This window comes from Saccostrea echinata, unplaced genomic scaffold (genome assembly GCF_033153115.1).
Source record: "Saccostrea echinata isolate AGI-Se365-2 ecotype Australia unplaced genomic scaffold, CSIRO_AGI_Sech_v1 ptg000056l, whole genome shotgun sequence".
NCBI lineage: Eukaryota > Metazoa > Mollusca > Bivalvia > Ostreida > Ostreidae > Saccostrea > Saccostrea echinata.
In genome coordinates, this window is record NW_026889805.1 from 12,154,759 (window position 1) to 12,171,682 (window position 16,924).

Sequence of the window (16,924 nt, forward strand, 5' to 3'; positions counted from 1 at the left end):
AAATCAATCAGCTTGTGTAGGAACCCCTAATTTACTCTGCTGATACTGTGCAGCAAAAAAAAATATTTCAAAAAAATATTTCAAATATAACTTTGGGAGTTTCAAGTTCTGTCAGGATGGTTTATTTACTCCCTCTATCTTAAAACAGGCTAGGGAGTAATTTTTTAACAACACTCTTTGTAAAGGGAAGGAGAATCAAGTTTTGATATTTGTTCACAGTGTGAAAGAATATCACTTTTATTCCAGTAATAAATTACAGTACACTGAATTTCAGTGTTGAAAATGTAACAAAGAGCTCTACTAACAACAGAGAGTTGTAAAACAACTCACAAGGGCGAAGCATAGAAAAATATCCACTGTCTGGGTCTTTGTTCTTACAATAATACATCTCGATCAGTTTATCAAAAATGGAAGAATGTTTTATATAGGAATTAAACATGCAGACTTTATAAAAATTATGTTCAGTTAATTGTGAAAAGGCCTCTGATCTCCAAATTGAATAACTAGATCTATACATGGTATATACAAGGTAATTTCTGATCTGCAATGACCATGGATAGATCATTTCAATGATACAGAAAAATTAAACTTTTCCTATATTTTATTCTCTCTGAGATGATTTTTATCACTGCCTATTTCAATAAAAAGTTTTTTTGGCCACCACATTTAGGTGAGATGGAATGCTAATTTATTTTGAAAAATTAATATATATCAATATTCTATACATGGCATCAAATGAAAAAAAAAATGATTTAAATTTTTTTCCTATCTAGGTAGTACAATGTCAAGGCTTAATATCCCTGATATGCAGGTCCAGTAAAAGGACCCTGTCCCAATGTGAAAATTGACTCCCCCCCCCCCCCCCTCCAAAATTAAGGTTAAAATTCCAAAAGACAAGCAGATTGCATTTTCAGTGATTTTTATCAACAAAAATTAAGTCTGAGATTATATAAAAATGACATTAAGGATAGGCCTACAATATAATTGTCTTTATTTTACAATAAAAACATAATAAATATTTCATCAATATATATCCCTTATTTTTGTTGCTTATTTTTTTACTTAAAATTCCAATTTATAAGGGTACAAGATCCTGCACCAAAAAGGTTCAATTAAGCCCTGAATGTATCCTTTAATCATTATAATTTATACTGATGTATCAATTTATTTCTAATATTTCATACTGCATATATATATGCATGTGTAATCAATTTAACAATTTAAATTCTACTTTAAACTTCTTAGGTCAAAACATGAATATTTTTTTTCCAAAATATTCTATTTCATATGCCAAGTTTGGCTGAAATTTGCTCATGCAGTCATTCTGGAGAAAAAGTTGGAAATAAAGTTTACAGACATGTATGCAAAATTTGTGCACTTGAACCTCTGGCTCAGGCAAGCCAAAATACCAGGAAGGGAATCCAGTAACAGTTGGAGAAGAGCTGTTGGGTGAAATGACAACACAGATTTTAACTTTTAAAGCTACATGCTGTTGGCTGAGATGAAATGACTATACATCTATCTCGACACCCACTGAGGTTGTCAGTTGCAGGTGTAAGTATCAGGTTAAAAAGCCAGAAAAGCTGTCACCAGTAGATGACAAATAATCCTATTAGTATACTAACAATATCATCACCCTGTTGCTAACTAAATCTGTGCAGCTTCAAAAAAAAACAAAAAAAAACAGGCAATATAAACATGCTGTCATGTTCAGGTTCTAATATTTCATACAAACTTGTGATATAACTAATGTACACAGAGAATAACACATAACCATTTTCACATCCTGTATCAGTCCAAGACAAATATACCAGCCAGAGGGCAAAAGGCCTGAGGGCTGATATTTGGAGAGGGCTGACACCGGATGTGCTATTGAAAAGGGTATATATTGTTTTGATACTTTAATATTTACATACTTAGTAATTAAATACAGCACACATCTACTTGAGCAAATACAGTAAAACTCGTTTAGTACAAACACGGATATTGCGAATTCACGGATATAGCGAAGTTTTCTTGGATCCCCAGCTATATGAATTTAACAAATTCCTTATATGGATATAGCGATTTATGGATATAGTAAAGTAATTTCACAGGTCCCAGTGACTTCGTTATAACCGAGTTTTACTGTACAAATAAAAAAGCACTGACTATAGCTTATTATACCAAAGAACAGTTAATTGAAATGAAGAGAATTGAACAAAAAATAAAAATAGATAAATGTTATCATAAGTACTGTTTTTAAAGGTTTAATCTACAAGGGGTGTGATATAAATCTGTATCAGCCCTGCAGGATATATATCAGCCCTGCATGGAAGCTGATACGTCTATTGTGACGTCAGGCATATTGCATATGCAAAAAAAACAAAACAAACTGTATTCGCTACTAAGTATGTAATAAAATAATAAATGCAGATAATAAAACAGACAGATAAGTATAACACTCTTACCATTATTCATTAAAAAAAAAAATAGTTTATGATAGAACTATTATGTATGTCTCCATCTTAGTGAAAAAAAACAAGAGGCCCATATAGGCCACAATGCTCACCTGAGTTACTTTAGTTCTGCTGTTCATTAGATTTTTAAAAGAATTCTATATTCCCATTAAAAATTTTGACGCCATATTATGGCCCCTCCCAGTGGAGAAGAAAATTCCTTCGCTGTACACATGCATAATGTAAAATTTGATCCTGATTTTAGCCAACTCTAACCATATAATTTGAAAAAAATTAAATTCACACAGCTTGGAAGCGTTTGCAAATTAATGGTTCTATTGCGTTTCTTTTTCCTTAGAAGATTTTTTAAAAAAAAATTCTCCGACATAATTCCATGCAAATCTTTGATCAGCTATTGTCACCCAACCCTAACCCCCTTTCGTTTCACGAGTTGAACAGTTTAGAATCTATACAATACCTATATAGTGCAGTTAAACCTCTTTATCTCGAACTCAAAGAAAAAAACTTCGAGATATCTGAGGATTCGCGATATCAGGGGTAAAATACTTATATATCAATATCTTTGTATTTTATTGAATGCTGAGTTTGCAATATGAATACGAGTATTCCGAATGTGAGCGTTCAATATTGAACCCATTGTAAACAAAAAATGTTGCCTAGCCAACTGGTAATATTTATGATAGGTAGTGGGAGCTAGGTAAGATGTGTCTAATTTCACACAAGATTGAAATTATTAATTTACAATTAAGTACCTATAAGCCTCAATAAAAACCTCAATAAGCAAATCGTAACACTTGGTAGTTTCATTGTAATGATGAAATATTGCAGTTTTAATTTAAAAACTGATACTGAATACATGAGTTATAAATCAATGGGAAAAAGTTTCAGCTATATAATAAAGGGGTTATAGAACTTGCATGAGTTGGCTGCGTAAATGCACAAGCTCGTGCATTCGGTTTGTACATGCAGCCAACTTGTGCCGATTTTCACCAATATAAGTTCAATATCCCTATAATATCTATACCTACACCAATACTGGGACACTTCACATGAGTTTCATCTTATTTGCTTCAAAAAAAGATTTTGAGTATTTTTCTTATATATTTCAATGTAAAGATCTGATCCTTTATTGTGGCCCCATCTTACCCCTAGGGACCATGATTTGAATAATTTAGAATCTATATTACATTGGAAGCTTTCACATAAATTTCATCTTTTCTAGTCCAGTGGTTCTTGGAGGAAGAAGTGGTTTCTCAGATTTTCCCATTTTATTTCAATGTAAAATTTTTACCCCTTATTGTGGCCCCACCTTACCAACAGGGGTCATTATTTGAACAATTTAGAAGCTACACTTCCTCAGGATGCTTCCACATAAGTTTCGCTTTTTTCTGACCCAGTTGTTCTTCAGAAAAAAAAGGTTTTTAAAGACTTAATTTCCCTATATATTTCAATGTAAAAATATCATCCCCTATTGTGGCCCCACCTTACCCCCGGGGTCATGATTTAAACAATTTAGAATCTACACTTCTTCAAGAAAAAAAAAAGTTTACAGACAGACAGATGCCTGACAACAGGTGATCAGAAAAGCTCACTTGAACTTTCAGCTCAGGTTAGCTAAAAACCTCATCTAGCTTTCTTAACTTAAATAAGTAAACATGCTCACAATGTAGTTCTATCAGATTCTGAAGAAATGAATTTTTATTTATTTTTAGAAATTCAAATAAATTTGCAGAAATGCAACACATATTTTCTTGTTGCATTTAATGAATTTACAATGATTTCATATATTTAAAATGACCAAACATTATTTTCTTGGAATGAATATGTGAGAAAGCTATGTAAACATGACACTATTTGAGATAGTGATTTTTCAACCATACCAGTTAAGGACAATCCTCAGAAACAATATACTATAGCGGGTGTTTGGGATGTCAAAGAGACACCTCAATTCTTTGTATGACAAATATTGTCCATATTGATGGTAATTCTTTGTATGACAAATATTGTCCATATTGATGGTACTACTTGCCCACCTGTTCATACTTAGACAGCTTTTTTAATAATTTTGTATTTTCCTCCTTCATCTTCTTGACTTCATCTTTGAGTGCATTATTTTCTTTCTCTAGATACCCAGCCCTCAGTGCAATCTGATTTTCTTTAATACGGCGAGCCTCTCGTGATCGTTTGGCCGCTACATTGTTTTTTAGCCGTCTCGACCAATACTTCTCATCTTTACAATCTTCTGGTACAAAAACCTGAAAAGTTAAGAAAAATACAATACACCGGATACTTTAATACTTTATTAAATGTCAAAAAGTCTTTAATAGCACTGCATGCATGTACATGTATAACAAATAAAAATTTCTCTCCATTTTGGATTTCTACATTTTCTAGTAAAGAATGCATTTCATTATTTTTCATCATATATGGTATAATTAATTCTTCATTTCTTTTTAGTGTAATGAAGTTGAAGGAATGATGCATTTAAGAACCTTCTAGACACTAATGAAAAATGTTTTTGGACATTAAGAAAATTATAACCTATATAAATTATGTTGTTAAAATTGAGTGTATCTATTTCATTTTCAACATGGGGAAACAACCATCTACTCCCCAAAAAAATGTTAAAAAACAACAAAATATTGATGAACAGAAATCCCAGTTGCTTACTTAAAAGGGGAATATATACATGTACATCTCGTATAGAGTTTTAAGTTGATTTAAAAGTTTAGAATGCTTGAATTGATTACAAATTGCATAATAATACTTGTAGATTTCAGTTTATTTGATTTTAGATCAAAGGGCAGCTTACTCTTATTGCATAAACAATACCTCAGAATTAGATCTTCTACTCCATATACTTTTACCTTTCGTGATTTCTTGATAATGGGCTGGGGCTTCAACTCTTCCTCTGTAAATTGACATTTCCTGGGATCAAAATTTTCTTGTCCTAGATTTGTTAAAATAATCATACATTTAATCATTTCTACAGAAATACAAGAGGCCCATGGGCCTTCACAGTCACCCGAGTATCATATCTCAGGCTATGTAACCACATTATCCCTACCTGGATCTTAACTCTGATTTCATATGAAAAAAAAATTATAGTGTGGTGAGGACTCTGTTACTCATTCATACAGCTTGTCCCTGTGAAGTTTAGAAGAACAGAAAATAAGGTACATTGTGTAATGTCAATTTCAAAATGTGATCAAATTAGACCCACCCTGAGACCTAATTACAAATAAGTGTTACTCCTGGAACTGATCCCTGGACCATGATTTTTTCTTTAAAAAATTGTAGAGGATTAGTTGCTCATATATTATAACCATGCAAACAATTTGCCTGCTAGATAACCATAAGTAATGAAGAATATTTTCAAAGATGTGATGAGACTGAAATACGACAGGACAACCTATATAGCCCAATTTACCTTTTGGCCTGAACCACAGGTCAAGGGCCATGAATATTAAAATTTTGGCAGGCAGCTAATTAAGCATTGATTATAATTACACAAACAGTTTGTCAGCTATACATCCATGAGTAAAGAAAATTTCTAAGACAAAATATATTTTCAAAATATGACCAAATTAGTTCCACCTAAGGGCATGTCATTGAGTGCTAGACCCTTGAAACAAGAATTTTATGAGGGTTCACAATTTTGGTAAAGGACACATGTTTATTATAATCATGCTAACAGTTTGACTGCTTGATCTCCAGGAGTTGGAAAAATTCTTGAAAAATGCATTATTTTTCATGGTTTTGGCCACAACCATAGGCCCCAGGGAGACAGAGACCATGAAGTCCACAATTTTTCTTCCCCTTAACCCAAACAACAAAACTGCATGGTTGACAATGTATCAGCCATTCCAAAGAAAGAATAAAACAAGAGGCCCAAGGGCCTTAACGGTCACCTGAGTACAACAATTTAGAGGATCCATAAACTGATAAACGAAGCTTTGTTGCCCAATAGCAAGGAAGATAGTACGATTAAGATCATAATAGATGTCTCTATTATTACCTCTCACATTGGCCTCACTTGGCCTTTGAAGAACATTTAAAAAGATAAGTTATTTTTGTTTCATTTTTATTCATCTATTATTTCCAAGTCTATCTGATTATTAAAACTATGAAAGTACTTTTTGCATTATACAATAAATGTTCTTGCATAATTTTCTTATTCTATTAATCTTTCAAATACATTATCTACAGTGATTAATTATCAAAGGTGAATAGCAAAGGTGAATAACTTCACTCAGTAGAATACAAATTAATAGAGCCCTGACAAGGACCAGAACACTTGACTAAATGGTCCAGATGTTCAAAATTCTGGTAAAAATACCTTGCTTATTAAAACTTTTACTCTGTTTGCTTCTAATATGCCCAGGAGCAGAGGAGATTTTCAAAGAAATAATGCATTTTCACTATTTAACACAGCCCTACCCTAACACCAAAACCCATGACCTAGGGTCATGAAAATTTACAAATTTGGAAGAGGTACCCTCATCATCATAACTATCATGCAATTAGTTGAAGATTTTCAAAGAATTCACACATTTTCACTATATAATCAAAAAGAGCCCCCCCCCCCCCCCCCCCCCCCCCCCGAGAAACAACAGAACCCCTGGGACCACAAGTTTCAAAAGTTTTGTAAAAGCATCCTTGCTCATCATAACTATACATTTGTTTCTTTGCTTTATAACCAGGAGTAGAAAAAAATATTTTGAAAGAAACTATGAATTTTCAATATATAATCAATAGAGTCTCCCCCCCCCCCCCCCCCCTTCACCAGAACCCCTGATCCAGGGGCCATGAAATTCACAATTTTGGAAGAGGCAGCCATGCTCATCATAACTATGTACTCAGTTAGTATATTTCATACCCAGGAGCAGAGAAGAAGATTTTCAAAGATTTAATGCATTTCACTATATAATCAATAGAACCCCCCCCCCCCTTCAACATCAGAACCCCTGACCCAGGGGCCATGAAATTCACAATTTTGGAAGAGGCAGTCTTGCTCATCATAACTATGTACTTAGTTAGTTTATTTAATACCCAGGAGCAGAGAAGAAGATTTTCAAAGAAATAATGCATTTTCACTATATAATCAATAGAGCCCCACCCTAACACCCAAACCCCTGACCCAGGGGCCATGAAATTCACAATTTTGGAAGAGGCAGGCATGCTCATTATAACTACATACTTAGTTAGTTTATTTCATACCCAGGAGCAGAGAAGAAGATTTTCAAAGATTTAATGCATTTTCACTATATAATCAATAGCCCCCCCCCCCCTCCTAACTCCAGAACCCCCAACCCAGGGGCCATGAAATTCACAATTTTGGAAGACACAGCCATGCTCATCATAACTATGTACTCAGTTAGTATATTTCATACCCAGAAGCAGAGAAGAAGATTTTCAAAGATTTAATGCATTTTCACTATATAATCAATAGAGCCCCCCACCCCCTAACACCAGAACCCCTGACCCAGGGACCATGAAATTCACAATTTTGGAACAGGCTGCCATGCTCATCATAACTATGTACTTAGTTAGTTTATTTAATACCCAGGAGCAGAGAAGAAGATTTTCAAAGAAATAATGCACTTTCACCCTAGCACCACAACCCCTGACCCTGGGGCCATGAATTTCACAATTTTGGTAGAGGGCTCATTGCTTATTACAATCATGCCAACAGTTTGACTGCTTGATGTCCAGGAGTAAAGAAGAAGATTTTTAAAGATTGCATTAATTTTGGTGGTTTTAGCCCCACCCCTCAGGCCCCAGGGGGGCAGGGACCATGAAATTCACAATTTTTGTTCCCCTTCACCCATAGGTGCTATATGCCAAAATTGGTTGAAATTGGTTGAGTGGTTTCAGAGAAGAAGCTAAAAATGTTCAAATGTTAACGCACGACGCACGACGAACGACGAACGCCGACGGACAAAAACGGAGAGCAATAGGTCACCTGAGTGACTCAGGTGACCTAAAAAGGTTCTAAAATGATGGAGGACAACTCAGGTGACCTAATTTCAAAAAAGTATTACTCCTGAAACTGATTAAAGTGAAGCTCTGGAAGGAGATCATTAGCCATCGTAATTATGACATGTTTGGGTATTGATTGAGGAAAATAAGCGTAAACTTGGGAAGAATACACCGGATCTTGGGCTGACTTCTTTTTGATGAATAATTTAATTAATGAAAGAATCACCAGACACAGTGAGAAAGCAATAATGGAATCCAAGTCCTGCAGTGATTTGACATAAAGTATCTTGCCCTTTTCCAGGAGTGGCAGCAGTAGACTCTGAATTCAGGACACAGAGCTATATATACTTCTTAAACATTTAATCCATTCATCAATCTCTCTGCAAATTTCACTCTGAGTGTTTCAGTAGAAAAAGAACATTATTTCCCTTATCTAGATCAATACTGTGACTTAAGTGTACTACAAAAAAACTACACAATTATTACTTATGTAGTTGATAGTCAATGTGATGCCCATTGCATGGGCAATAATGGTCACTTTGGTAACATGCCACAATCCTATTAAAATTTCTTTGTGAATTAATGATGTGATCCCAAGGGCTGATTGAAGAAACTGCATGTACTTTACTCCATATCGGTATACTTGAATATTAATTAATGTGATAATTAGTTGAGGTCATCTTTAAAATAATGTTTGTTTGCCCTTTCCTGACTCATGGTAAAAAAAAATTGGGTCGGTAGTTAGGTGGAAAATATTTTTCCCCAGATAATTTCAATATCAATGCTAAATTTTCAAAATATATTATAATAAAATTTAATTTGAAAAATATTGTTTATTGGAGGTTAGAATTTTTATTGGGTCTGGCCATTTTAGCCAGTCAATCAGGAGAGGGCAAACAAACAATTTTTTAAAGATGGCCTGAGGCAAAATACCATTTTCCAGAAAGGAGGGGAGATACATGTATATTAAACAATGTTAAATGAAATGAAACTTATTACAAAAGAGGTAGCCACTCTGTCAATCACAATATTTTATGTAAATACAGTTAAGTAATGCTATTCAAACTGTGTTCTCAATTCTGCTTTGGGGGTTCTTATTTTAACATTTAATTTGTATCTACACCATTACAGCTATGATGCTCTCGTGTAAATTTAAATTTCTTTAGATACATTTGTTCCGAGGAAGATTTTAAAAAGATTTTTCATTTATACATGAAATATTATATAACATTAAATAAGATAGCTGATTTAATGATTAAATCCATCATTTCTAGCTCATTAATACTACACATTCAAAGAATATTAATATGCATATTTTCTCCATTAATGATCCATTAATTTGCTTCATTTAAAAAAAATCAAAAATCTGGTGCTTTGAGAAATTTGGGTCAGTGCATGGTTTCAGTTTCATTGACATTGGGTCAGTATAAGTTCAGGAAAAGTCAATAGACTATAATGGATGAGGATTATAGACCATCTTAAGTAATTCAGGGGGCCAAAACTTTTATACAAAATACTTAATTGATGCCAGAACATCTGATGAAGAGGAAATGTACATACTGTACAAGTAATTCTTTACTAAATTATAAACAAAGTAAGTACTGTCAAATACCAAAAAAAAGTTAGATTCATTTTTAGAATCAGGAAATTTTACATAAATTGGAGGGAATCAAAATAAACAAGATGTATTTGTCAAACACTGATGCCCCTATATGGCAGCTCATGGCCAAAGTTAAAGTTTTTCAAATGTAAATCAAACTCCAAGGTCATAAGGCCAAAAATGTTGGTACCCAAAGAAAGGTCTTGTCACAAGGAATAGACATGTGAAATAAGAATGCACTACCACCAACCATTCAGAAATTATGGCTATGGTTATACTTTTTCAAAAGTACGTCATACTCCAAGGTTAAGGTCATGATGTCAAAAACTTGGTATTTAAGTCTTGTCATAATGAATATAAATTATGTGAAATATGAAAGCCTTAGCTACAACTGTTTAGAAGTTATGGGCAAGTTTAAGTTTTTCAAAAGTAAAGGTCAAACTTTAAGGTCAAGATCAAGGTCAGGAGGTCAAAAAATGTATGTACTTAAAGAAAAGTTAAAGTTGTCACAAGAAATATACATGTGAATTATTTAAAGTCCTAGCTAGCACCAAACATTCAAGAGTTAAGAGCAAGGTCAAATTCAAAGGTCAAGGTAAAAAATGTGGGTACCCCAAGGAAAAGTCTAGTCACAAGAAACACACATATGAAATATGAAAGCCCTAGCACCAAGTCATCACCAAGGTTAATGTTGTTGTGGACAGACAGACCAAAAATCCTCCTAATTTTTGATTATGGGAAGATAGTAATTTCTACCTAATGAAAAAATAGATTGGTGTTTTGGAATAGGGATGGGGGAATGTGCATCATGTATAGACAACTCGAAATAGAAAGGTGATGATCGATAGGAAAATTGAAAATATGAAGAATGACTCAATGAGGCATGGTATGTCATATGTTTTTTTTTTAACATTAATGCACAGGCTTTGGCCAAGAATGGGGCCTAGCACCCTTCCCCCCCCCCCCCCCCCCCCATCACCACTACCACCATCCCCACCACCATTACCTTTGAGATTTTAGAGTTAATCAATATTGCACACATTATAAAAACCAGTCTTCAACACAATAACATCTTATATTTTAGCAAAGTAAGAGAATCAAATATCAGTGTGTCATTTATCCTGTTTTTTACACTTAACTGAAGTTTTTCTCACTGATATATCTATTGACTTATATCTGTCAACACAAGACTCTTCATCCCAACAATTGACAGCTATATATTCATCACTGTGTGGTTGTCATGGAAACAGGTACATATATGTTACCTGGAATGGATGCTAGAGCCAAGTCATTTGGATTCACTTCATAATCTGCCACTGGACTACGCGCAGGAGGACTAGACCGATTAGAGCTAGTCTGATCCACCTCCCCTCGATGTCTCAAACTGTCCCCACGGTCTACAACATAAAATAAACAGTAAAACTTTCCATCCTCACCAACCAGCTAACATTGTAGGAGAGAGAAAGCATACAATAAAGAGGTGTTTATGCACTGAAATTAAAAATATGCAAGCACAAGAACGACTGAAAAAATATGTAGAATTTCATTTGCATGGCCTATCATGGCAAAAAAAGACTTCACATGAACTAATTTGAAAAATTCTATGAGAGAAAAATGTATACATGTATATATATGCGGTATTAAATATTCATGTGAATTTAAGGTAAAAACTGCTCTTGAGAACCGTAAATGAATTTGGTTCAGATGAATCCATACATGTGAATCTTATGTGAAACTTTTAAGGGGTAGATCTGAGAAGAAACTCCTCACAATGGTTATTAAGTTTATATGAGTTTTATCAAGACAGTCTTAATTTTAGAGGGAGGTGGGGCATGCCTGGTGCATCCCCCTTATTCTGCCATAGTTTTTCACGTGAACTTCATGCACAGGGCACATTAACTGCTGAGACTAATACATGGGCTGAATCTTGTCTATTCATACAGAGTTGATGTACTAGAATTAAAAAAAAAAAAATACAAATCATAATAATGCCAATTTGAAGGTTCTAGAGTAAAAAACTGTAAGCCATTAAATCTACACGAGACCTCAGTAATGTTAACCCGGATTCTTCTTTAAAGATTCTCTCTACTGAATGACATTTTGTTGCGTTGGGATTAGATGGCCAAGATCTACAGCAAAAATCAATATGTGAAAAAAAAATGCAGTAAAAGTAGAGACACGTTACATCTTAACCACTCTGAATCAAGCCATCCGTTACCCTATCACATCAACTTTTTACAAAGGTTTCACACCATTTAATAACATTCAACGAAACTAATGAATCTGTCACCATACATATATACTGTAATGGCATATCCAATAGTAAAAGCATTTCCTTTAATAGCTGGGATATAAATTTGTTTTGGGCAGAAAATGCATGACATCACAACAATTCTACTGTAGTCAAATCTAGTCCACTTTTCTATCTTAATGTACTTTTCAGTTTCCAGATTTCCTTTGATGATAAATTGATTTGTTAAAAAAAAATTGATAAAAAACTTCATAGTTGGATTGAAAGATTGAAAATTGATAATGTCACCATCATTCTTCACAAACATGTATAATCTCTCACCATATTTAACACTTAATCTGTGTAACTTTTTTACTCCATTGTATTCTTATTGCATCAAATTCTTCTTACCTTTGACGTCCATGACCTTAACCTAACTAAATGAAAATCTCTTAATATTCTGGTCAAGGTCGCACAAGGCAGGTAAACAAAATAAGGATGACCAAGATAGAATTGTTGATACATGTATAGTACATTTATTTTCATTGACCAGGTGATACTGAACAGAATACCAGTAGATGTAAAATATCCTGTACTATGCATCCCAACCTTCTCCCCTTAAAAAAAAAATCAACATTCCTATATCTAAGTCATATAAGAACCCCCCCCCCTTTAAAAAAAAGTCCACCTCCCTCCCAGTAACATAAACAGGGTATCAATACTGTTATACACTTTATACAGCCTTTTATCCATTTTCATAAATTACAAATAAATTACCATTGATGAGTGCCTGTGGTGTAGGGTCCTTGTCTTGAGGCTGTTGATGTGGTATGTTTTGTCCAAGAGAATTTTCTGTTGATTTGTAAGGAGAGGTTGGACTTCTCAGGACCTCATTGTTATAGTAGGGTGGACTGGGCTCATGGAGGCCCTCAAACCTAGGGCTGGCTTTTGGAGACACACTCCTTTTAGGGGGAAGTGGAGATGGAACTTTGGGGACAGTAGTTTGTAGTTGAATGAAATCTTCTGTGGGTGAAACAGCTGAAAACAATATAAAAATTTAATCATTTCACAAGAATCACTCTTCTAATAAATTGTACAACCTATCACTTCTATCTGAAGCCTCTAACTATCCTATATATTTCGATAAAGCCTGGAAATTCCAAAAGTATGTCATCATAATTAACCTACATTTTGGTTAAAACACTCTGAGAACCCAAGATGCATTAACTGACAAAGTTTGAAGATTTGAAGCCCCTTACTATCTAAAATGTTCAGATAAAGCCATGAAATTCCAAAAGTAGGTCACAGTGACCTTCTTTTAGGTAAACATACTGGGAGGCCTCCAAAATGCATCAACTGACAAAAATTTGATGATTCTAAATCTCTTCTTATTTAAAATATTTACATATTGCCTTAAAAACTCAAAAAGTAGGTCAATGTGACCTACATTTTAGTTGACACATTCTGAGGATTCAAAATACATCAACTGACAAAGTTTAATGATTCTAAGCCAATTAGTATCTGAAATATTTAAATATAGCCACTAAATTCCAAAAGTAGGTCAAAGTTATGTACTTTTCATTTGACATACTCCAAGGACCAAAAATGCATCAACTGACAAAGTTTGATGATTCTAAGCCAATTAGTATCTGAAAATGTTTAAATATAACCATAAACCTTCAAAAGTAAATCACTGTGACTTACTTTTCAGTTGACATACTCCAAGGCCCAAAAATGCATCAACTGACAAAGTTTGGTGATTCTAAGCCAGTTAGTATCTGAAATATTTAAATATAACCATAAACCTTCAAAAGTAGATCATGGTGACCTACTTTTTTGTGATACACTTCAAGGCTCCATAATGCATAAACTGACAACTTTTGATGTTGATAGGCTTCAAAATATCCAAGATATGCATCAAAATCAAATTGAAAATGGATACATGCAAAATTCAAAAAGTAAGTCACTGTGACCTACATTTGAGTCATGATATGAGGTCCTAAGATGCATCAACTGACAAGATTTGATGATCCTAGTCCTTATAGTAAGCAATATATTAAAGATTTAACAAAACATAATTTCTGGTCAACTTCAAAGTGACCTTGAGACCACGCCCTTTGCCCCACAGTGATGCCTTGAACAATTTTAAATCTACAACATATCCTCATCCTTGTAGGTAAATTTGGAGATAATCTGCCCAGTGGTTCTTGAAAAGAAGATTTTTTTAGCAACCATTACGTTTGTTGTTATTTTCCTAATTATCTCCCCTTGTTTAAGAGTCACATCCCTTGAAAATCTAGTACATGAAATAATACAAATGTTAATGGTTCATAATATGATGTCCCCTTAAATTGAATTTATTTCCATCACTGCGTTGATTAAATCAGAAGGTGTTCTGTCTCTTGCATTACTCCTCTTTAATCCATTTTGTGTTTCAGTGATCATGAATGCATGCCTATCACCTGTCCTAAATTGACACTGCATTATTCTTCACTAAATGCATATTTTTAATCTCTCTCTTAAAAAAGTTAAACCTAGCACTATATGATTCACCCTTTTTTATATTTTTCTCTCATTCCTTTTCCTGTTTTTACAATCTATCGTAAAAGATCCTTGTTGAAGAGGGTGGCCTTGAAGTCATGTGCCATACCCATCACTCCACTGATCTAGGCTTCCTCAGAAAATGTCTTTGTTAATGTAACTTGAGAGGTCTTTCCCTGGCTCAAGTATTTCTGACAAAGCCATTTATAAAAACTTGTTGTTCATTCTTCTTATACTCTCTTGAGAGAATAAAAAAGTAAAACACACACAATGGCTTATTTTTCTGATTTTCTTTTTTGGTTGACAAAATGGCAGAAAATTAGAGCAATTTAAGGTTACCTCGCTTCCTCTCTGGGGGGTCTTGACAGGGCTGATTGTCAATCTTTTTAACTTCTGTGGAGGGGATGCCGTTCTCTGAGAGAAATTCATCTAGATCCATGTACTGGAGGCTGAACTCCCCATTGTCACCTCCCCCCACCTGACTAGCACTGTTCCATAAATTGGGTCCAAGAAAAGCAGAGGCTATTCCATATCCCAGTGAGACCTCACCCTTTTTTTCTGCTGCTGAAATTAATTATTTAAAAAAATATAATACATCATATCAGTCTTCTTCTTTTTTTTTCCAAAGTGGTACATCAGAATATGGATTAAGAAAACAATGCATTAAATCTATTGTAATCTTACTGATTTGCTATACATTGTGTTTCTAGTACTGCTAAGCATGACAGGAGAAATTTACAGCCATTGATTTTTTTTAAGTGTCTTCCTCTTGACAAGTAAAAGCAATGATTTTAATTTAGTCAGCAATGGAGTAAGATTGAGTATCATAGAGTATCTCCTCAAGAAATAAACTATATAATTATATCTACATTCTTTGTTTTAAAAATGCATCTCACAATCAACAGACTACTTATGCAATTAAACATATACTGAAATCTAAATTTAATTTTGAGTCAAATAGACAATTTTTTTGAAAATGTATCTCATATATGTTTATGCAACTGCAACACTATTTAAATTATCATTGAATTTTTATTTTCAATTCATATATTTGCATTCAGAATATTTAAAGTGCAAAAGAAATTTCTTAAAAATTACTTTGATCTCTATTTGAATATTGATACAAACCTTATTTTAATAATTAATAAATATTTTAAGAATTGCAAATAAATGACACACAAATTAAATGCATATATAAAATTTTTCAATTTTATTTAATGCCAACTTAATACACTGGCTATATCCACTTAATTAAATCTTACAGTCACTTAATATCATCATCATTCATGACCGTCAAAAATGGCATCAAATACCGTATACGAAGTAGAGAAAAATCATGCCCAATATAACAACTGACGGACTAGCTCTGATTTAATTAATTCACACGGATAAAGAGGCTTTTGTTTAATGTAAAAAAAATTATCATTTAATAAATACAACAAAACTTGTAATGAAATAATGCATCAACTGTTTAGAATCCAAGTGATTTCAGAGCGTGTAGGCCCCTTTGACCTAGTATAAAAAGAAAGATAATGAATGCGTTTCACAGAGCTAGATACCCACGGTGCGCATAATTTTCCTGCATCTACTAGTACATAGCTGTGCATACTCACGTCTATTTAACATAGGATGATGTTGCAACTCGGGTATTTCCAGCAAATCTTTAAGGGTATACCTCGCATCCCCGTAACTGTTAAAAGCCATCTTGCACCTGTTCAAAACACAACCACACTCATGTAAACTGACTGCCATGAAATCTTTATCTGTGTCAATATATGTAAAAATATCTACCAATCAGCGCCTGCCAATGTATGCTACCTCCAAGTTTATTGATAAATTCATGTAAATGTCACGTTGGGACCAATGTGTGTAACTATCTGTCTGCCATTTTATATTTACCTGGTCATTAATGCAGTTGTAGCCTATTTTGAATAATTCCTCGGACAGGCTCTTACTGATCCATTAAAAAAAATACGATTTAAACTACGCAGATATGGGCGTGGGTAACTATGTAGAATTTGGTACTCAGGTTAAAGAATTCTATAATTAAAATTTTAAAAAAAATCCCTCGTATTGAGTTTTTGTTGTAATAATTAAATGCTACATATGAAG

The 16,924-nt window shown here is 33.7% G+C and overlaps 1 protein-coding gene across 1 annotated transcript; it reads right to left on the reverse strand.

Moving 5' to 3' along the window:
• Window positions 1-4,259: 4,259 nt before the first annotated feature.
• Window positions 4,260-16,563, reverse strand: LOC133173248 (thyrotroph embryonic factor-like). Its single transcript, XM_061308229.1, has 6 exons — window positions 16,426-16,563; window positions 15,152-15,376; window positions 13,049-13,309; window positions 11,307-11,438; window positions 5,327-5,409; window positions 4,260-4,714 (listed from the first exon to the last, which is right to left on the reverse strand). Exons 1-6 carry the CDS (start codon window positions 16,514-16,516, stop codon window positions 4,481-4,483), a joined length of 1,026 nt encoding a protein of 341 aa, XP_061164213.1. The 5' UTR covers window positions 16,517-16,563; the 3' UTR covers window positions 4,260-4,480.
• Window positions 16,564-16,924: the final 361 nt, after the last annotated feature.